Source organism: Poecilia mexicana, unplaced genomic scaffold (assembly GCF_051168715.1).
Source record: "Poecilia mexicana isolate PSO_F unplaced genomic scaffold, ASM5116871v1 scaffold_3, whole genome shotgun sequence".
Lineage (NCBI taxonomy): Eukaryota > Metazoa > Chordata > Actinopteri > Cyprinodontiformes > Poeciliidae > Poecilia > Poecilia mexicana.
In genome coordinates, this window is record NW_028263372.1 from 5,042,752 (window position 1) to 5,065,053 (window position 22,302).

At 38.1% G+C, this 22,302-nt stretch overlaps 1 protein-coding gene across 2 annotated transcripts in view; it reads right to left on the bottom strand.

Moving 5' to 3' along the window:
* LOC148160140 (leucine-rich repeat serine/threonine-protein kinase 1-like) overlaps positions 1-22,302 on the bottom strand; it is a 62,588-nt gene that overhangs the window by 36,283 nt on the left and 4,003 nt on the right. For both annotated transcript variants that reach the window (XM_088004085.1, XM_088004086.1), the window contains exons 2-11: positions 19,446-19,572; positions 14,447-14,634; positions 11,521-11,692; positions 9,809-9,988; positions 8,909-9,045; positions 6,969-7,195; positions 6,565-6,692; positions 5,107-5,270; positions 3,877-4,014; positions 2,479-2,591 (exon numbers count right to left, since the gene is read on the bottom strand). In XM_088004085.1, the coding sequence (XP_087860211.1) occupies positions 2,479-2,591; positions 3,877-4,014; positions 5,107-5,270; positions 6,565-6,692; positions 6,969-7,195; positions 8,909-9,045; positions 9,809-9,988; positions 11,521-11,692; positions 14,447-14,634; positions 19,446-19,515 (1,517 nt within the window). In that variant the 5' untranslated portion in view covers positions 19,516-19,572. The remainder of the gene's footprint in view (positions 1-2,478; positions 2,592-3,876; positions 4,015-5,106; positions 5,271-6,564; positions 6,693-6,968; positions 7,196-8,908; positions 9,046-9,808; positions 9,989-11,520; positions 11,693-14,446; positions 14,635-19,445; positions 19,573-22,302) is intronic.

The window sequence follows — 22,302 nt, forward strand, 5'->3', positions numbered from 1 at the left end:
AAAAGATGACTAGCTAGCTAATATCAATACAGCACCTTTAGCTTGTTAACAAGTAGCTTAGGCTACTGGTGTTGTTTATGTTCAGCTACGATTCATTTTGCCCCCCAAAAAGTTGATTCCCCCCCTTGTTTGTCTGGAGCCGGGTCTGAGTATAACAGGAAGTCTCTAAGAATCCAACCCTCACCCACTTCGCTCACACACATCATTCAACCAGACAGCTATTTGTAAGCCATAGGGGGGGCCCAGAAATAGTTTGGAAACCAGTGGGGGGGCCCAGGAGAAAAAGTTTGAGAACCACTGATTTAGGGTATTTTTTCTACAGCTAAACATGCTACTGGGTCACTTTTGACAAGCAAGACAACACAAGGGTTAAGAACATCCTAATAATTCACACTACACATGTTCTCAATCTCAAAATATTAGCTCAGCTGACTCAAAAGATGACAGATTTGTCACCCAAAGTAAGCAGGCAAATAATCAGCAAAAAAGAAAAAAAAAAAAAATTCACATTTAACAATAATGTCAAATAGCATGTATAAGTCAGAAATTAGGTTGAGGAATATTTTTAAATGTCAGTAATGTTCTAGAATGGCACCCCCATTGTGGCAGAAGGTTGGAGCAGCTCTGTTGCGTTGCTTCTGATTGGTTAAGTTTGTGATATTTCTGGTTAAATCATTGCATTTTTGGAAAATTATTCCCTCTCGTCCTGAAATATATAAAATATATATCACAAGCTCGCCTAGATGAGCAAAATTGCCTCCAAACAAAACCACATAGAACCTTTAGAACAATCACTGTCGGCGAGTTAACCAAGAACTCCATGGAATGGAGGTCACCGTGCAAAGAAGAAGTGAACACTCTTGTTACATATAAAAGTGGAACTTGTCTGTTTTTAGGTGTTATAATGACTAGTTGCAGAAATTCAGCAACTCATAGTAACAGTTGTTGAACCACTGAACCATTGAAAAGCTTCAGAGGCCTTTCAATGGTTATAGAAGAGGCTGCGAAACACACCAGGTTACCATGAAATGGTGACTACAAGGTACAGCAGCAGCCTGTACCCCAGACAAGTGGAGTGTCTGGGGAGGAAAAGAAGAGAAAGAAATACAAGAAAACAGCTCTATTTTGTCCATTTAAAAAGTAATAATATAGATGTGGTGTCAGAGCGGGAGCCGTATGTGCAGAAGTTCAGATTTCAAGTTTCATCCTCCGTTTTTTTTTTTAAGGTTTTATTGCCTCTAGTGGCCTTTATTTGACAGTTAGTTGACAGGAAAGGGGACAATGAGAGAGGGGGAAGACATCCAGCAAAGGTCGCCAGGATGGGAATCAAACCTGTGACAGCCACATCAAGGATGGAGGCCTCCATATGTGGGCTGTGCTTAACCTCTACGCCACCACAGCATACCATCCTCAGTTTCTTTGCCACATGTCTCCCCTTCTTCTCTAAGCCCCTTTTCTGTTGGAGTGCTGTCAAGTGAAGGCCACCACAGCCAAAAAAAAATATTTAGAAATAGAAAATAATAATTTAGACAACTTTTACATAGAATCAAATAAGGTGTTTTAAGCCTGGTTACATAAAAAAGTCAGATGGCAGTAAAAATAATATCATCATTTGTCTTGGAGAATTCTTCTAGGTTGCATCGTGAACACAGCGAGCATTTATATGCAATAAATCATGAGATTATGAGAGCATGCATGGAACTTCCCTCATTAGATTGTGATGGTTCATCTTCAAGATGGCATACTGGCCTCATGATAAAGGTACAAGCTATATTAAATGTGTGCCATGTTCAGACTTCTGTGGAATAGAGTCCCCAGCTTGTAAAAAGCACACACACATCCATATTGCGCATAAAAGGCGGGGTGCTAAGGTCAAGAGAAGATATAAATATATTTGGCACGCTGTCAAAAAGAAGCTCTGACCTCACAATAAGCGATGAAGAGGAGGGTGAGAATAAAACGGCCAAGCAGTAGTTTACAAGGTATAGAGCATATCTGTACATAAATTGCAACACAAAAGTGTTTGTATTGGTCTGATGCAGCATTCTAATGTTAAATATGCTGTTACAATGAGCTTTAAGCAGAACTAAAAGAAATAAAGGCTTGAAAACATCAGTCAGTTTGGAAATAATGTATGTAAAGTTTCACTTACTGCAGTCAGTCACTGAATTCAGTGAACTCTTTAATGATATTCTCATTTGTTGAATAAAGCTGCACAGAAAACCTAGCAGCTGGATCGAGCTTGTACTAAAAGGAGGGCTGAAGAAAATGGTTTTTATAAAGTGTAATTATTACAACTAAACTCACTGCAACATAAAATTTTATATAGCCTTACTATTCAGATGGAGCAAAGCAAAACCACAGAGGCATTGTGTTTTGGTTTCATATCAACTGACATCAACAGTTATTCCCGCCAGACTAATTTTAGCCGCCTGCCTGTGAACCAGGAAGTGTTTCCAGGTGAGCCAGTGGACCGACCTGCCAAGCTGGTTCCTGGACAGATCCAGAGTCTTGAGCTTCGAGCACTTCCATTTATTAGCAGAAGGGAGCGTTTCAATTAGATTCCCACACAGCTTTAATGAGACGATAGCCTGAAGGGAAGAGCAGATGGAGGCAGGAGGCATTAGGACATTGATGCTGACAGAGTTCCTGCTACACATAAGGTTTCTGAATGCAAACAAACTGAAACCACCTAATACTCTGTAGTGTATTTAAGGTAAAGGAAGCAACAACAAACTAAGATTTTATATAGCATATCAAAGTTAGAGATCCAACCATCTGGTTGTTCCTCCATCCATCCATTTTCTGTACACCCTTCTCCCTAGTGGGGTCAGGAGGGTTGCTGGTGCATATCTCCAGCTAGCGTTCCGGGTGAGAGGCGGGGTCACCCAGGACGGGTCGCCAGTCTGTCACAGGGCCCATCTGGTTGTAAGGTCAGTAAATCAACCCAAAACATTGGACTCAGAAGAGTTTTTTTTTTTTTTTTATATTTCTTTCATAAATTTTTTTGTTAAATAAAGAATAATGTGTAAAGTAAGGTGGATAAAAGAAAGGAAGCAGTCTGATGGTCTGACAGGACAAGCCCTCTTCCTCCTGCACCTCCACGGTTCCCCCCGCCATCTGACCGTTCCATGAGCTATAAAATTATCGGTTATAACCGATTTATGATTTGAGTCATTTTTAAATCATTTCTAGGTGAATGTGGATCTGAATGTGAATGTACAGACAGTATGAGGTAGGTAAGAATACTAGCTCATACAGTCTCATCTGATATCAAAACAAGTATCAAGAAAATTTGTCACAATTCAGTGATATTTAAATAAAATAAAGGAATTAACTAGTTCCTAATTTTTCAACAATTAACAGGAACAAACTGCACCACAATCAGATTGTGCTTCAGATCACATGAGGATCAGTTTCTCTCATGGAGATACTTCTTACAGACATTCAGCATAAATCAGGGAAATAAAATTCATGAAGAACATTACAGAGAACCCATAACGTCCTCTTCATCAGACTGTCACATAGCAACTGAAGACTTTCTGTCAGAACCTTCTCCAGTGCCACTGTGATACAGACTGCTACGTGACATCCTCCTGGTCCACTCTCATCAGCATCCACAACAACTCTTTGAAGTCACTTGGAAAATATGATTTACAACATTTCATGTCCTTTTAGGATTAATATTGGATTAATAGAACTGAAATGATAATGGCTCATTTTAATCTGGGTAGATGGACACTCTGGTTGTTCAGGTTGCAGTAGTCATGACTCAGATGACTGAGAATATACATAGTCATGTTAGTCACAGAAAATTCATTTTAGATTTGTAATTAATCTTAAATGTCCAGTTACAATCCACATGATGGTCCATACCTCTAGTTCAAAGATGTAGGAAGGAAGCTCTTTGAGGCAGTTGTCAGAGAAGTCCACCTCCTGCAGCTGAGTCCTCCAGAAGATGGATATGGTGTTTGGAAGATTCTCAATCTGATTGGAAGACGCTTTGCATTGATTCTACATGAAAGGGTCAGATAAGTGGACAGGCTGTTACTATTACCATAACAGAAAAACTGTGTATTATAGTTTTCCTGTCTGTGACTCTTCTTTGATTACAGTGTGCGCAATGGAAACCAAAGTCAAATGAATTGTTTGAATCCATAAAATTTACGATTATAAGTTGATTTTGATTTTACCAATGATTCTGGTAATTAATTTTAATCGAATAAAAACTTGGCACATTCTGCACATTAGGGGTGTTGTGGTGGCACAGGGGTTAAGTACAACCCACATATGGAGGCCTTAGTCCTCGACACGGCTATCGCAGGTTCAGTTCCAGGCCTGGTGACTTTTGTCGCATGTCTTCCTCCTTCTCTCACTTTCTTGTCAATTCACTATCAAAAAAGGCCACTAGGGCCAATAAAACCTTTAAAAAATATAAAAATTTCATTGCCTAAAACTTGTCAAGTGGGACAATTTCATCTTCACTTGGTTCAAATTCTGTAGTAAAAAAAAAAAACACCTATTCAGCACCCTTTGCTGTTAATGTTAAAAGAACTGCAGATCCATACATTGCTACAAACGATCTTGCATTCACTGAAAGAATGCTGTTATTGTATTTCAGGCAATAAAATGCCTAAAATGCAATAACAGTTTATTCACATGTTCTTATGTATTTCTAATGCTGCATAGGCGTAAGGGTTGAAATGAAAAATCTACAAAAGGCAATTTTTAAAATCCGATTCATCGTCAGAAGAACTGATTACTAAAATAATCATTAGTTGCAGCCCTACAAAATATTGACATGTCTAATTATAAAACCTGCATGCATACACTTCAAAATGTAATAATAATAATAATGTTAACATTCAGTCTCCTAAAATGGAATTAAATGTCATCTGGTTAGCTGAAAGTTTAAGCACTAAACTTTCAGCAACGTAGATAAAGACTTAAGCTTATAATAGATGCTCCAAGAGTCAGACCATTTGACATTTTCCTTTTAGTCATGATAATAGATCACGAAAATCCACAACCAATAATAATTAATGTTTATCCAAATTCTTAATAGAATGAATCAGACAGTCGTTCTTAAGCAGCCTGAATTCTTACCAGTGGGCAGGCCCAGGGGTCAGGGAAAGCGTTCAGTTTGTTTCTGCTCACATCAAGGCAGCGCAGGGACTTTAAACAGTGCATAACTGAAGTGAGCAGACTGGTTAGACAGTTACCAGACACATCCAGTCCCTCCAGCTTACGCAGACCGATCCAGTTCACAGCTGGAAGAGCAAAAACAAGATTTAATCAAATAGGGGAAGAAAACAATTTAAACATAAAGAGTAATATTATATATACACATTGTAATGTATTACTGACATATAGCTGAATGATAATTGACTAATTTACTGAATGGTGTTATGGTTGGCGAGTTTGGATTGTGATTTCTGTAGTTCACTACTTGAAAGCAGATCAAAATTGTCACTAACAAAATGAAGCAGTTTACATCATTGTCTTGTTTTTCTTCAAAAATTTTAAAAGCTGGGAGGAAACATATGGCCAGTAGAATATGAATTGCTTCATGATAAATGCACAGTATTTGGATAAACTTTATCTTTCTTGTTATTTTCTTCAAATTCTCTATGGCTATAAGCCCAGGTTCTAGTAAAGCTGCTCTCAGAAAATATTAACATGACATTTTAATTTAGAAAACAAACCATTCCAATAACACAATCTTATTTTTGTTTAGTTTCTAGTGGAATTGTCTTTGTTTTTTAACTTAGAAATAAGTTAAAAAAAAGCAAACGTACCAACTTTTCAGTAAATATAGGCTCTTGTTTTATGTCAATAATTCCATACTATTGATGAAAACATACTGGTTCCACTGGCAGATTATTTCACTTCTAACAAATGTGTTGTTTGTTATGACAAAATTTAGTTTTATTTAAAATCAACCAAGCAATCAATGAATTTGATCTATAAAACACCCTTCATGTTGGAGGCAGCTTCCTGAGTTTACTGAGGAAACATAATAAATGGTATTTCTGAACTGGGTTTGAACCGTCCAGGGTCACAGTCTGCAGGGGTAAATACCAGAGTTGTGAAGCAAACTGAAACTGGTGGGATGCTCCCTTTTCCTCCCCTCTTTGTAAGAGGGCTGGTGGATATTAAAAGATATGTGCCTTCATCTCTTCACTTTCCTGGACTAGCCAAGGAAGTCATTGCTCATTTTCTTTGCTTAATTTCTTAATAAAATAATAATCAAAATGCATTTTGATTAATTCTTGATTGACTCAGTGTTTCACCTTACAAAGATTTATTTATTTCCTTGACATGTTGTAAGTGAAATAAAACGCCAGTGGAAATAGTAGTTTTTATCAATATTAAATATGTAAGGAGGCAGAGGAACTTGTTTTTCCACAGATTATTTGTCCCCTTTTATGCCATCAGGACATAGTGAAACATGTAAAAAACTTATCGATTATAAAAGTTGCCTACTGCAGTTTTAGACATGGCAACATTCATAATATGCATTGAGCCATCAAAGTGTGCCACATAATCAGATATGGAACATACTGGCAGGGATGTCAAACAGTGTGCTGAGCTGGTTATCGGCAGCACAGAGTTTCTGCAGGTGGACCAGATGGAGAAGTCCAGTTGATAAACTCTTCAGCTGGTTCTGAGATATATTCACCATCTGTAACCTGAACCACAGAAAAAATTAAGTTTGAGATATTGATATAGAATATTTATTCCGTTGAATTTAAAAACTGTTTTGATACTTTCAGTTCTATAGAAAAGTAGCTTCTAATCTTTGCGTTACAGCAAAACCAAATATCAACAATCTCGTGAGAAATGTTCTTATTTGGTCAAATAAAATGACTTGATGTCTGAAATACTAATTAACTAAATAACAGAAAGACAAAGGTAAACCTTTAAACTACATATTTCTGTCTGTCTTGACGTATCTGGTCCCACACCTGGAACAGATGACATCCTGGGAGTTCTGAGCAAACGGCAGCTCTTTAAGAGCGTTGTTAGACAGATCCAGAGTTCTGAGATGGATGAGGCCCCAGGGGACCACCGAAGGCAAAGCACCCAGGCTGTTGGAGGACAAGTCCAGGTGGGTGATTTGGGAGCAGACGTCCATGAACCAGTCCAGATCCAAATATGGTAACTGCAAGCCGCTCCAGTACACACGGACACTCTGCAGACACCAACAGACACACACTCATCCCCACAAAGAATGATTTCAGAGCTATGGCCAATGATAAGACATCTTGGAACTGTTTGCCATAAAAAATGTCCTGCTAACATTAAAACTAACATCAAATTCTAGGATCTGATGTTTATGCACCAACATGCTGCCCCTCATGGTGGTAGCATGTTGGTGCAGCTCTGTTGTGTTAGTTCTGATTGTTTGTTTCTAGACTTTGGTTCCTAACTTTATTTTATTGTTTTTGGATGTAGGGTGGGATGCCACTTTTAAACAGTTGGTATGATGTGTAACTATGGCAACAATATATGTTTTTACAACAGGGGCGGCTAATTAGCACCCCAAAAGCTCAAACGAATCCTGAACTACGACCCCAAATCCCAGAGGAGCTGAAAAAGAAGTTTCATGAAGAGAGAGAAGGAGGAAGTTCAAAACATCTCTTCCATCCACCAAGAGTAAGAAAGGATTATATCCCCAACTTCAACGCCTTTCTCTCACCATACAGACATTTAAAGAGAAGTGGACAAATTTAATACTTGATGGTCGGTTGGCCTCAGGCTTCTGTGGCACATTTTTAATAAGCCTACACTGCTTATATCTACATTCTAAATGAGAATGTACAATATAAACCTGTGTTCTTCTACTTGGTATAGTCTAAATAGAGGAGTACATAGCTTACCCTGATGATGCAAGAAATAAACTAAGGTGCAGACATTTAATAGACTCTAACAAGTGCACAACTAGTGTATATGTGGCCCAGAACCGTTCTGCTCCTATCAATCACACATCCCAGGTGATTTCCACTTGACTCCTCCTGCTACAAGTGACATAATGGAGCTGGAAGATGTTAAACAAAAGCTAAAAACATAAAAAAAATTGCACTGCTAACCCAGCAGAAGGCACAGTCAAAAGTCTGGAAGTATCTTAAACTGGTAGTTGACAACAACACCTGCGTTGGTTTCATGGACTGCAGCAAGCATGCTTTTCTCTCTGATGTCAGGGTTACTTTGGGCTCAAGCCTCTAACTAGAATTAATGAGCCGTGCTGAATCAGGCTGGTCACAGTGTCAATGGGCTAAGGCCCGGTTGGGTTTTTTTTAGGCCCAATCTGAACTCTAGTTACTGTGGAACAGCATCTCTGCTGCCTGGATACTGAACTGTTAGCATGTCATGACAGACATGAGACTGTTTTACAGCAACAGTCTTCAGTCAGAGGCTCTTCAGTTTCGCTGCAAGACTGACTGCAAGAGACTGACTGCAACAGAGAGCACAGCATCACCATCCACAACAACTCTTTGAAGATACTTGGATAAGATGAGTTATGACAACATTTCATTTCCCTTTGGGATAAATAAAGTATTTTTGAATTTAAATTGAATTTGCAGGATTATAATGGAAGCTTTGGGTCCATAAATAAAGCTCTGATGATTTTCTTAGGTATAAAATGAAATCAGAAGTGTTTCAGAATACCTGAATGACCCTAACCCATAATCTAAATATGCAATAACATCACTTTAAGTGAATCTACTCTTTACATGGACATCCTTCATTTATTAGCCATTCATTCATTCTGAAACACTGCCTATGGGAAGGTGTGATTAGCTAAAAACCTAGATTACACATTTAAACTGACATTATTTATGTTTTCTTATTAAAGACAGGTCTATCCTGTGAAGATCTCACATGTACTAGTTAAGACTCAGACCTCCACTCCATTTGCACCAGACGTTTCGTCAAGTTTCTGTCTCAGGAGGCGTTTGCTGAAATCCGGATAGTCCATCAGGGTGTAGGATGAAAATTCAGCACCATTTTCTAGCAAGAAGTGAGCGATCTCCTCATTACCTAAAACACAAAACATGCAGTTTATCCTATGTACAAGAAAATCCAGAGCTAAACCTTTCAGGGAAAACTTCAGGGAATCTTTTCCCTGAACTCTTTTGACAAATTTGTTCAGACATACCTTATGCCTCATTGTGGTTCTGAATATTCACAGTTCCTCAGGCTATGAAGCTGGTGTAAACTGTGCCAAAGTCTGTAGTGACTAAGTTGTTACCGTTGTTTTTTTCTCATACAATGCATGTCTGGTAAACTAAACTATTTGAAAAGTGAGATGAAGGGTAAACGTTAAAGGGATTTAAAGCTAAAATGAATATTAAGTTTACTCTAAGCTAATGTTAAAGTATCAAACTATCTCTGAAATGACTATTCAAATCCCAGCTGTTCAACCTGGCCTAGGACCCACAATCCCAATCTCAATTTGTAGCTCTTCATACTGTCTATGCTTTCCTTTCCTTCTAAGCATCTTTGAGTGTCCTAAAAAGTTTGCTAGTATTATTATCATTATTATTATCTCTCCAGGAAGAGAGATAATTCTATTTTCAGAAAGCATACAGATAAAGCACAACCAGGGCCAGCTGCCTATAGAGGAAGAATTAACAACATCTGTTGGTGTTTTAATGCCACAGTTGAAGCAGTAGGATACTTTTTGAACTGTGATTGGGATGTCAAATGTAATTACCCACAAACAAAGCAGGAACTGAAAATCACTCTCTTCATGTTTTGCTATCAGAGCTGAATGTGTCCTGGAATAGTTCTGTCTTCTTACTGGCTTGTGCAGCTGCATACAGCGGCAGTCCACAGAGGACAGCGAACTCATCGCTGTGGATAGCAAAGTCCTTCACATCTGCATTATAGCAGTGGACCAGCAGACGCACCACATCCAGATGACCCTGCTGACAGGCTGTGGCCAGCAGGCAGTTCACCAAATCTCTCTTCAGACTCACACCTAATTGGTAGACAACAAGAAATATTATACTTACTAATCACTTATGTACATATTAAAAGAACCAAAAACAAAACAACATAACTGTTAACGCAGTTATGTCAGCAACACAGCAAATTTTCATCCAACCAAAACTCATTCTGCTCTGTTGCTAGGCAGAAAAAGAGCTATTTTAGCTCAGAGATTGGTATGCCTTGTGGAGTTTTACAGCAGACCCTGTAATGTAAACTCTTCAGGAGATTTTTCAAGAATGACAGTAAAGCTGACCAATCATATCTGTTCTCTACGTTGAGCTTTGTAATTACAGTCTGAACCAAGAGGCTGCCAGCTGGTGTGGAGGTTTCAGATGATCATTCTAACATTAACTTTAAATATAAAGTTGGACTACACAGCTCAAATAAGATCCACCACACAGCTGGATTTAGAGCAGAGAAAACAGGCCTTTCCAGGCTTTATACACTTGCTGGAGGAATAAAGATGTAAAAGTTGCACTAAAACTTTCATTTAGGGATGTTATACTTTTTGGTACAGATGAGATCGCTGCAGGCGATTTGTTGGTTTAAAATGTTTCTTCAAGTCAGAACATTCTCATCAAAATTCCTGCAGTTACAAATATCCTGGTAGTTTTAGAGAGAAGTCTGTGTTATGGCTTTAAACCACACACCTAAAAAATTAAAGTAGACATCATGCTACAGAGCAGGAGTGGGCAATATGGACTTAGCATTTTATCACTATATTTAGTGGTAAAAATGATAAGAACTATTTATAACCTCTTTTTTTAGGTAACTGTCTGGCTGTGACTGCATGGCACAGCAGTGTTTGTTATACATGTCTTTAGCACACTAGTCAAATAAAGTGTGATTTATATCGCTAAACTACACAGTAACTGTTGGAAATATTATATGTTGTTATCGTTCTTACATGTGTATAGATTATTGATCTTACCATAGCAGTCTTATGTTACTATAGATTATTGTGATTTTTATTTAGAAGTGTTGGCCTCTTACTGTCTGTGTTAAAACTTTTGACTGCTGTGTTCCAGACTGTTTGACCCACTCACAGAATGTCTCTGCTGCAAGATAACTGATTGTTCCCTCCGCCCATGAGAGAAATCACTTCCAAGGGAAAGGACTAGATGACCTGTGTGTAGATAGAGCTTGCCTTCTATCTCTTGCTGTTTATCTTTTACATTTTTCTTTTTCCTAAATAAAAGGCCGGCTTTAGCTGAGAGAAGGCAGTTACTTGCCTGCAGCCGGACATGTTTTAGTTCTCTCCCTGGTGGTAGTAACAACCATTTCAGTATTCTACTTGGGCCGCTAATGAGCCATCATTTGATCCAGGTGCGTTAAACCTGGGAGAGATCTAAAACAAGCAGGATGCCGGCCCTCGAGGACCGACTTTGGGCACTCCTGGCTTAGATTCATGCAGTTTTAGATACACCAACATATGGGTAACATTTGCTGAATTTTGCAATTCAAAATGAGAGGAGTAAAATATAAAATATGTGATGGTTGTTGAACTATTTCTGCTCGTACCAGGTATAGAATCCAGCAGTTCTTTGAGCAGGTTGGTGTTGCCACCATGTGCTGCCAGGACGGCTGGATTGGACAGCGATAGCTCCTGGGGCACAGTGATACGAGCTTCCTTCAGAAGGTAACACACACTCACTAGATCACAGTGCTGAGTGGCCACAGACAGGAGGCGGACCTGAAAGACAACCAACAGGAACACAATGTCAATGCAGAAACTGGGATATGCAGAACCTTTGAGTTCTGCATAAGCCCAGTTTGCCCAATAGGTATTTATAGAAATATTTTACAGTTTCAATGACATCACTAATAAAATTCAGAAAATTTCCCATTTCACACCAAAGGTTGGAATTTTTATATTTTTATTTATATATTCATTTTGCTGAAGTACATTGAAATATGAACACTTTATTAATTAAATATATGTTTTGATATAGAATTATAACATATAAACATATTAGATATTTAGCTTAGGTAATATTTGGTTAGGGGGCTTCACTTGAATTTTTTTTTAAAAAGTGGAAAAACTGTCTACATCAAACAATAATAATGACAAGCTGATTTACAGTAGCTTCTTTACATAAGCTAGACTGCTATGAGGAAAGGCTGAAACACTGCCACTAGGTCAGATTCACTGAATCATAATATTCAAACTTTAGAAAAAAGTTATCTGGTTTAGATAAGCAGCAGAAGGTAAATCATTTTTACTATGAATTAAATAGCCTAAGCTGAATTTCCTTATCAACAACTGTATAATTACTGTAAAAAAAAAAAAACAGTGCAATGTGTTACAGAAGTAGAATGGGAATTCCTCATATAGAGATATTAACAAGGTGTCCACACAAACTTAAAAAGTCTTAAACTCATGTATCTAAAATTAAGGCCTTACAATGTCTTAAAATCACTTGAAACATTTAAGTTAGTTGGCTTTAAATATGTTAATTACTGCTCTTAAATTTAGTTTAATCAAGTGAGACTTTTCTATCAGGCAAGTGTTTAAGTGGTGTGCAGACATCTTCTCTGTGTTCAGTGACTCGAGTTGGTTGAGGCTACCGTTGGATAGGTGCTAATATACCTTTGACACCTTTGCCAGCTAGCTAGCTTTTTTACCTCTCTTGTGAATAAGCACAAATTTATCGCCAGTTAGCTAGATGACAATCATTGTCGCCACAAGTTCACTTCTGTTGTAAACACATATGTGGACAGGCACATTCTCTGTCAAAACCACATTTAACCCTGGCACTATGTGGGTTAAGGCTGTACAGGGCCATGCGTAGTGTGAAAAACACAAAGCTGCTGCCACGACCCACAAACAGACCGCAGAAATTTCACAGCTTTTTCTTCCTTGATTGTAATGCATCAGGATGCAACAACCATCCTCAATATTTATAGTTTTTATTTATGCATTTTGTTGCATTTATCATGTGTAAGTGCAAATTTATCGTCAGTTGGCTTAACAGCATTTATTGTCGCCACAGGCTAGCTTCTGTTGACAACCGACATGAGCTCAGGCACATTCTCTGCAAAAAACACTTTCAACCTTAGCACTGTGTGGGTTAAGGCTATAGAGGGCCATGTGCAGTGTGAAAAACACAAAGCTGTTGTCAAGAGTTACAAACAGACTGTTTTTTCTATGCTTCATTGTAATACAGCAGGCTCCTTCTGCCGTCTTACTGTCTCAAATTTCATTCAAAGTGACACTAAAGGATTTTTAAGTCTAACTTGCTGAAACCTGCAGATACCATGAAGAAATACCTCATATGTTTACTGCATGTTTTCCCCTTTCTCTGCCCACTTTCTGTCTGGTGATTGTCAATAAAGGCCACCTGTACTGAAACAATTTTAAAAATTCTGCATAAAATTCTGCATTTCCAATGTAGTGTTGCTGCACAGTGCACTTATGTCATCCAATATCACAGGCTGACAGCAGTTTGCCAAAATTATTGGAAACAAAAAGAGCCACATAAACAGTACATTTCATGCTAATTTGGTGGCTTTAGGAAAAACAGTGTTAGATTAGCATCTGTAGACAGATTCACACATGGATTCTGAAGCCGTTTCATCTAGTCAGACACACTGCTTCCTACAGGAATACAGCTCCAACAATGGAAATGCTCCTATTCCCTCCTTACAGGTCATAGGTTTGTGAGTAACCTTTCATTTATAGATCATGTTGTGTTTGCTTCCTGCCAACAACTGAGCTTGCAGTGTCAGCCTCAACTACCAAAATAACAGATATTAGCATTTCCACTGTAACAGAGACAGTTCTTTACACCAACACCCCCACCATTACAGCACCTGCTGCCAAGAAGCCCTGAACTTCCTCGTTCTCTGCTCCGCACGCTGGCTGCACGCTCTAGATTTAAAACCAGAGTCACTGTGAAGTGATTATGTTGAAGTTTTTATATTCACTATTTGTCTTTGTTAGAACTTCTAACTTGCATGTCAGATATTTGATTTTCTCAGTCACAAGTAAGGAAGAAAAGCTCACTTGTGTGAGAGCTTCCTGCTCTCTGTTGGGCTCGCCGTGGAAGGTGTTAGGAGCACCATAAGCTAGGGCTCTTAGACATTTTCCATTAAAGGGCAAACCTGTCAAAAACTTCCATTTTTTCTGAGTACATTTATGCCTGCAGTCACGACCAACTACTTCCTCTTTCATCTTTTAGATCCGATAGGCTTGAAATGATCAGATACATCTAAAAAGCAAAAAATTGGGAAATCAATATTCTTTCCTATTGTTTCCAGATTTGTTATTACCTGTGAAAAGAGAAATAAAAAAAAAAAAAAACAATCCCCAAGACATGGAACAATAAATTTGTTTGAGCACACCATGCTATCAATGCTATTTAGATTATAGAAGAGTCAGGACTTCCCAGTAAACAACAACCATGTTTTATATGAAGCCCTCCACACACTCTTGGTAATGACTCACTCCGTCAGGATGGATCCCCCCGGAACACTCCACACAACAGGCCTGCTGAATCAGCTCCCTGGCAGTCTCCTCATTCCCGCCTTCATATGCTGCCTTGATGTTCTCCAGGGTTGAAGGAGGAGCAGTCCTGGAGTTGGGACCAGTGGCCTCCACCAGAGAAGCCTTGGTTTCCATTTCCTCCCCCCTGCCTGCAAAGAAAAAGTGAAACAAAGAGGATTTAAAAACTAGATCAAATAATCTAGAAACCTGGAACTGTATGATGTTGGTTTTACACATTAAAGTATTGTTCACATTCAGAACTAAAAGAAGTTAAACAATATAATGCATAATCTCAAAAAGGCTTCATGGCATTTTCTGGAAGGCACAGAACTCTTCCTCTGCTGATGTGGCTGTGAGATGATGAAGGTCTCTTCAGCTCTGACCGATCTCCAGACTTCAGCTCAGAACAGGTTTACTGGAATGTGTAAAGAGGATTAGGATCACCAAAAACAATGTTCACTCGGAAATCCTTTTCAGTCTAAAAGTTTTTACCAAATTATTTCCAAAGTAAAGCCACTGTGTTTGGGACAACAAAGGAGGTTGGAGTTCACTCTGAGTCAATTCGCCGTTGGGTTGTTGGGCACTTCACCAGCTTTGCCTACTAATGGTGCCAAGAGAGAGAAACCATTAGAATAGCACCCTCACTTCTATCAGACTACCCCAGGGCAGCCTTGGCTATAATGTGCCTCACCACCAACAGTATGTGAATGTGTATATGAATTAGTGAATGACTGAATGAGAGTAAAACACTTTGAAGTCCTCAGACTTGATTCGACACTACACAAATGCCATTTACTATCTTACATAACCGTGATTGAAACAAAATGTTTTTTTCTCTCCAAACATTTTACAGAGAAGAGGTTTCTTTTTTTTTCAAAGGTTTTTGATGTTAACTTCAATTCAATTCAGTTTATTTATATAGAGCCAATTCACACCAAAGGTTGGAATTTTTATATTTTTATTTATATATTCATTTATATTCAAATGTCTCAATGTCTTAGATAAGGAACAGGGAATTCTTTGTTTCAATAGGAAACTTCTCATCGAAACGGACATAAATCACGTTCACTTCTGGAATATCCATATGCTCCCACTAGCTCAGGAAGTGAAGATTAGCTTTCATAATTACACAGATGACACACAGCTCTAAAGTACAATGTCACCAGGTGACTCCAAACCATCCAATCACTGAACGGATGCTAAGAATAGATATATGTGTGGATGTGCCATAACTTTCTCCAGCTGAAAAGAAACAAAACTCAAGTCATTGGTGCACAGCTTCAGATATTACATCTAGAAACTATACAGCTAGAAATATAATTCTTGCAATCAGATACAAACCCTGGGTGTGGTGATGGACTTTAACCTGAACCTTCAGAGACAGTTACAAAGTCAGCCCCCTGTCAACTGAAGAACATTTCCATTATTAAAGGACTAATGTCCCAGCAAAATCTATAGAAACTCATCCATGTGTTTATCTTTAGTCGCATTGATTATTGTAACAGTGTCTTCATAGGTCTGCCTAAAAAAGGCAGAGCTATTTTTCCAGAATGCTGGATCCAGAACGCTGCAAAACAGTTGAACACTGAGTTACTTTAAATCAAGATTAAAACCCCAGCTATTTAGAGTTGCTTTTGAACCATAACAAATGAAACATTGGCCAACTTATTTGATGTGTATCGATGATTTTGATGTTGGCACTTATCAAAATCTAAAGCTTGTTACTGGATTTCTCAATTGTTGATTGTATGGTGTTTTTTTGTGACTTTGTATTTTTGTTTTTATTATATAATGCACTTTCAACTGCCTTATTGCTGAAATGTGCTATAGAAATAAACTTGACTGAATGATCAAGGCACATAAAAAAATCATTTCAATCACACACACATTCCAATCAATTGTTACTGCTTGCGATGGACTGGTGACCAGGGTGACCCCGCCTCTCACCCGCTGACTACTGGACATAGGCACAAGCAGCCCTGGCGACCCCGTAGGGATAAGCATATTTGAATAATTACTGAATTACTTGCACTTTTTCTCTTTTGAGAATCACACAGATAAAATGTTTTGATAAAATGTTAGAAACTGAGTTGAAAAATTGAACTTGGAAACTGTTTTAAGACTTGGAACAATAAAATAAACTACAACGACTTAGGATTAAGTTGTAACAGCTCATTCTATCATCTGTTTTGATAACTGGCTGTTTGAGAACTGAAGAGGGCCATTTGTAGAAGAATGTGATGCATGAGCCTGACACCCCCAACAAATACAATGTTATTGGTGAAATAAAGACAAGGAAGATGCAACACTTTGCCTTGTAGTTCACCTTCTTCAACATTAGATTGCTGAAATGAAACAAAGTTTGTACAAATAAGTTTCCCCGAGTGTGTTGGAAGTCCTTAAAGCACATCTGTATGTTCTTTTATTCCTATTGGCTCTATTTGAGCAAGTGGATCAAATTTAACAACAGTGGCTCTTAAATGAATAATACAGAAAGATGTGAAGTCAAACTGCTGTGCTGATGCTATTTGAGAAACCCCGAGGGAGTGAAACCATTTGACTCACATTAAGAGGCTCACACTTTCAATATGGCATCTCCAATATGACTCTTCTCTTCATGGGAAAGCTGGAAGAGAAATTGATGCTAAAGAATAAAATGTTCCCCTCCCCCCACTCCACTCAACTTCTCTGATCAACCCACTAATGCTAATAGATCTGTGGGAGTGTATCACTTGACAACACAACATTAAGGGTAAAATGGTGTCTGTATGTGAGAACTCCACCACAGATTTACTCTGTGAACAAAAGAAAATAAATACAAAGGTTATGGTGGATCAGATGCATCCAAACTTTCATAAGCGACTCAGAACCAGTAAACAACGCAACCCACTCACAACAGCCTCCAAGGTCATACAACCTACACTCACAGATGAGGTCATATTGTGTATGTTGTTTTAGCGGACAGTGCAGCAATTACTTGAGCACAATCCGACTGTCTTAGCTTAGTAGATATCTACAATAGCCATTTTGATAGAAAATATACCTTTGGACAACATTCATAGTATCTGGAATCTGCCCTAGGATTTGCAGTTAACGTGGTAACCATCTATGATACCGATCATCACTATTTCCTGGATATTTGAACAAACAAAGCACAAAAATAATGCAGATATCAGAAGAGTTTGCAATGTTGGAAGATGAGACGAGAAGATGGGAGCTTCGTTTCAATATTTTTCAGAAACACAGTGTGGGGCAACTTAAACCATGGCTGAAATGCAGAAGACTCAAAGTGAGTAGAAAGAAGGCAGCGTTGGTTGAAAGAGTTTTTTTTTTCAGGGGGCTACAGACAGTGTGCGGTAGCTAGAACTTCCTAGCAATAAGTTATCTAGGCCTGCCTTGCCTAGTTCCTGCTTGGCAATTGGTGTAGGTAAAAATATTGATTCATCAATGCAAAAAACAAACCTAAATCAGCCGATCACAAACAAAATCAGCTGTTCAGACACACAGATGTTTCCCCCAAAACAAACTAAGCAAAAACACCATTAAACAGCTCATGCAATAGTCCATACAAGAATTGCGTCTCTGAAATAGAATCCTCAGTAATCTGTGTTTGTTGTTGCAATTTTTAATCGCCGTTGAGTTGATTTAACTTGTACTACTCGTTCACTACACAGGCTTGCTGCTCTTGTTTTTTTGAAACAAAAATGGCCGCAGTGTCCTGTTCCAAATATGGTAGTTCGACATCATTTGTGATCAGTGCCATCAAATTGTTGCCCTCAGGTATCCTGCAACCTGTTGGTATACAGCTAGAAGAAACTTAGTTGTTATATGACAGGGTCAGAGAAGAATAGAAAGGGCTACAAAGGCCTGAACATACTCTGTAAGAACTGAGAAGTTTGTTCTTTAATTCAAGGTGGCAAGAGCAAAAAATAATTATTTCTGGTTGACTCATTTCATAATGACAAGAATTCAGGTGCAGAACTGATTGAAAATTCTCATAGGTTAGATTTCTTTGCAGGCAAGGCAGAGAAAAGAAGATTCTCCGTCCTTGCAGAATATTTAAAGCTGAGGAAAGTCAAAGTAACATGTTGTCTTTCTCCATTAGCTATAGCTCCATTTATTCTCCTTTAAACAGCAAATTAAAGAGGATTGGTAAAAATCAGCACTGTGATCATTCAACTTTTGGCTCCATTTAGAAGCTTCCTGCATCAGTTTATATTTTATGATAGAAATTGTCTTGTAGATACTTAAAGCATGCTAGAATTTTGATGTATCGTAAAATTGGTTGCTCATCCTTAAGTGTTTTATTTATTATATTCTTGTATTCTATTTTTCTTTTCCAAGACACTATAATAATTTTGTCATCTTTGTGTGTTTTGTGTGTTTTTTTTTAATGGGACTGCAGGTGGAAATTAGCATTTCGCTAAATTGTATGTTCCTTAATATGCATTGTCCCATTCTAGTAAAATAAACTCAAATTTAAACTTTTCCAATTAAAATCAGATTTACTTCCTGATTACACAACCAATGGATTTGTCCTGGTCACCTGGTGGACCAAGGTTAGAATGAACACAGTGTAAATGTCAAATTACTATAATGCACATTTTAATAATTACTTACAGAGTTGTAACTTATATGCAAATACTTCAAATGGCGTGAGCTCTGATCAGTTAGAACCAGCCGGTTCTGTCAGAGCTCAGTGAGCGCAGTTTAGGCCATAAAACAGGCACTCTGCAACAGTTCAGGATTCTCACTCTGATGGTTTCACTTCTGTTTATGCTAAATTTAAGCAGCTCTACAGTCACTCCACATACAGACACGTTTCAGTTTAGAGGTGCTTGTTTTCTCGATGTCCCTCATTAATATGGTGCCGCAGTATTAAAACTAGGTCTATGGTTTTCATCCTGCAGCCAAGTGTAAGAACTTTGTGAAAATAATGAAAAGATGGAAAATGACTCACTATTTCTTTGCTCCATGTTGCTGGGAGGTCCTCCAGTTTCTCTGGAAACGCCAACAGACCAGTAGGACATTCCTACTGGAGTCAGTGGTAAAGCTAACCACAATCAGAGCTCAGGTCCTTCAGAGACCTGCATGAAGAAAGCGGCATTAAGAGACAGACTGATGCAGAGCAAAAGACAACAGATGTCAAGAGAAAGAGGGTTAGGCCAAACCCTATTTCCATCATGGGAGATGAAGTGGAGGTTGTTGAGGAATATAATATAATATTAGTGTTTATCTGAAGAACTGACTGGACTGGAGACTCAATAATGAAGCCATCTACAAGAAAGGACAGAACAGACTGTGCTACTTGAGAAAGTTAAGATATTTCAAGGTTTGCAGAAAGATGCTGCAGATCTATCAGTCTGTTGTTGAGAGTTTCATCTCTTCTGTTGTCATCTGTTGGAGCAGCACCATCAGAACCAGAGACATAAAAAGGCTTAACAACCTAATAGAGAAGTTCTGTTCTGGTTTTGTTCTGGGGACGACTTTGTAGATGGTGATGCAAAGAAGGATTTTACATAAAAATCAACGTGTGTATATATGGACAACCCTGACCATCTTCTACGTGAGACTGTCTTAGGAAAAATGAATGTCTTCAGTCAGAGGCTTCTTCAGATTTGCTGTAATACTGACAGCTACAGGTGATGCTTCCTGTCAACAGCCATCAGCCTCTAAAGTGACTCTTTGAAGAAACTTATATAAGTTACAACATCTAATTTCCCTTTGTGATTAATATAGATTTTTGAATTTAATTTAATTGCATGAGGGAGGAGTACCTGGACACAAGTACTTTACAAAGACAACCTGACATTGAGGACAATTTCATATTGAAATTTATGAAACACATTTTCATTGTTGAAAGTGAAGTGCTACATGAATGTGGAGATGAGTTCAACTGTCTTTTGTCTTAAAATAAACAATCTTTATATATATTTTTTTATTTTAAGTACTTGATTGTTCCTGACATGCAACAGTCAACAGGAACAAACTTTAGCGCAACCAGCTTCTGCTTTAGGGTGCAAACAGTTCCTTTGAAAAACTAAAAAAAATTACTTTTCACATTTTGTCATGTTGCAACCACAACCATGTGTGTATATTCTTAGTATTTCATCTCATAGCCCAAAACAAAGTAGTGCATAACCGGTATGTGGCTGAAAGAGGATATATGGTTTTAAATTTTGTTTTAATTAGTATCTAAAAGCTGTAGCATGCATTTGGATTCAGCCTTTCTGAATCAGAACATTGCAGAACAACATTTCATTACAGTTACACCTGATAGTCTCTGAGGTAAGACTCTACCAGTTGCTCGTAGTACGAGTCTTTAGACCAGACTTCAACTGAAGTTCTGATCTGTAAAACATTTATTTATAATCAGAAAAACATAGCAAGCAATTTAAGTTCAGTAATTATGAATAACGTTCAAACTGTATAATAATGGGCTAAGAGTGTTTGGTAATCGTGTAGTAACCCAGCTGCAGGGCGGTAACCATTCTGATAGATAAAGCCTGGGAGCAGAATAGTGACACAGAACACAGTGGTTGATCTACATCAAACTGACTGAAAATCAGAAGAATGTGGCCTAGTTAAAGCCAAAATTGCAATCTGACTGAAATAATTGGTTTGATCTTAAGACAGCTGTATAGAAACGGATACCAGCAGACTTCAATGAACTGAAGCAAATGTGTGAATGGTGGTCAGCTTGGAGAACAGCTATAAACTAATTCTTACCAGGATGTGAGAGACTTTTAAAGCCAATTGACAGCTTCATAATATTTCTGCTACAGGTTCTACAAAGATCCTCATCAAAAAGTGTACAGAGGACCCCCATCTATTCATAGATCAGGATCTGCAGATTTAACAATAAAAATATTTTTATGTGAAATGTCACTTCAAATTATTCGCCAAAACTGTACCTAGTCGCAGATATTTTTTTGTAGCAGATATAAAAATATTCAAAACAAATGTAGCTTGGGAAGCTGAAACACCTTGGTACAGTTCAACCCGACATGCTACTGGCTGTTTTTTGCAACAAAGCCCTACTGGTTGATTAGTTGTACAGCCAAGAGCAGAAATAAGGAAGACTGTAGATTCACAGTCTGTCAGCTTCTGCAGTAGTGATTAAACGTTTTTATGCATACTGAGTGTTTTGAACTATTAAAACCGGTGGCTATCAAAGCATTTCCTCTGTAATTCCACTCAATTCTTATCTCCCTTGTGTGCTCCGTCTGGGATTTCTCCAGCTGAATTCCAACTGGACCAATGAGCAAACAGGAGGAGAAGTTATGAATGACATTGTCAATTTTCTGGGCTGTTTTAGAGCATAAGAAGCAACAGGCAAACTGTTGTGGCCATACTTCCCACTGGGTTGTTTACAGTACACACAATTTCCAGTAAGCTTCATTGAGCTGGTGCATTATTTATGTCATGGCTAAATGTTAGCGATTGGGTAAAATCAGATCCAATCGTTCAAAACTTCAACAGAGTCTACGCCTCCAGAAAGCAAAAGTGAGCAGCATTATTAACAACACTAAGAGCCGGTTGTTTCTGACCGGGAGCTATTTCTGCAGGAAGCAGTAGGAACGCTGGGAGAAGAAAAAGGTCAATTTTTTCACAGAATGTCTCATATACAAACCGGATTCCAAAAAAGTTGGGACACTAAACAAATTGTGAATAAAAAACTGAATGCAATGATGTGGAGGTGCCAACATCTAATATTTTATTCACAATAGAACACAAATCACAGATCAAAAGTTTAAACTGAGAAAATGTATTATTTTAAGGGAAAAATATGTTGTTTCAAAATTTCATGTCGTCAA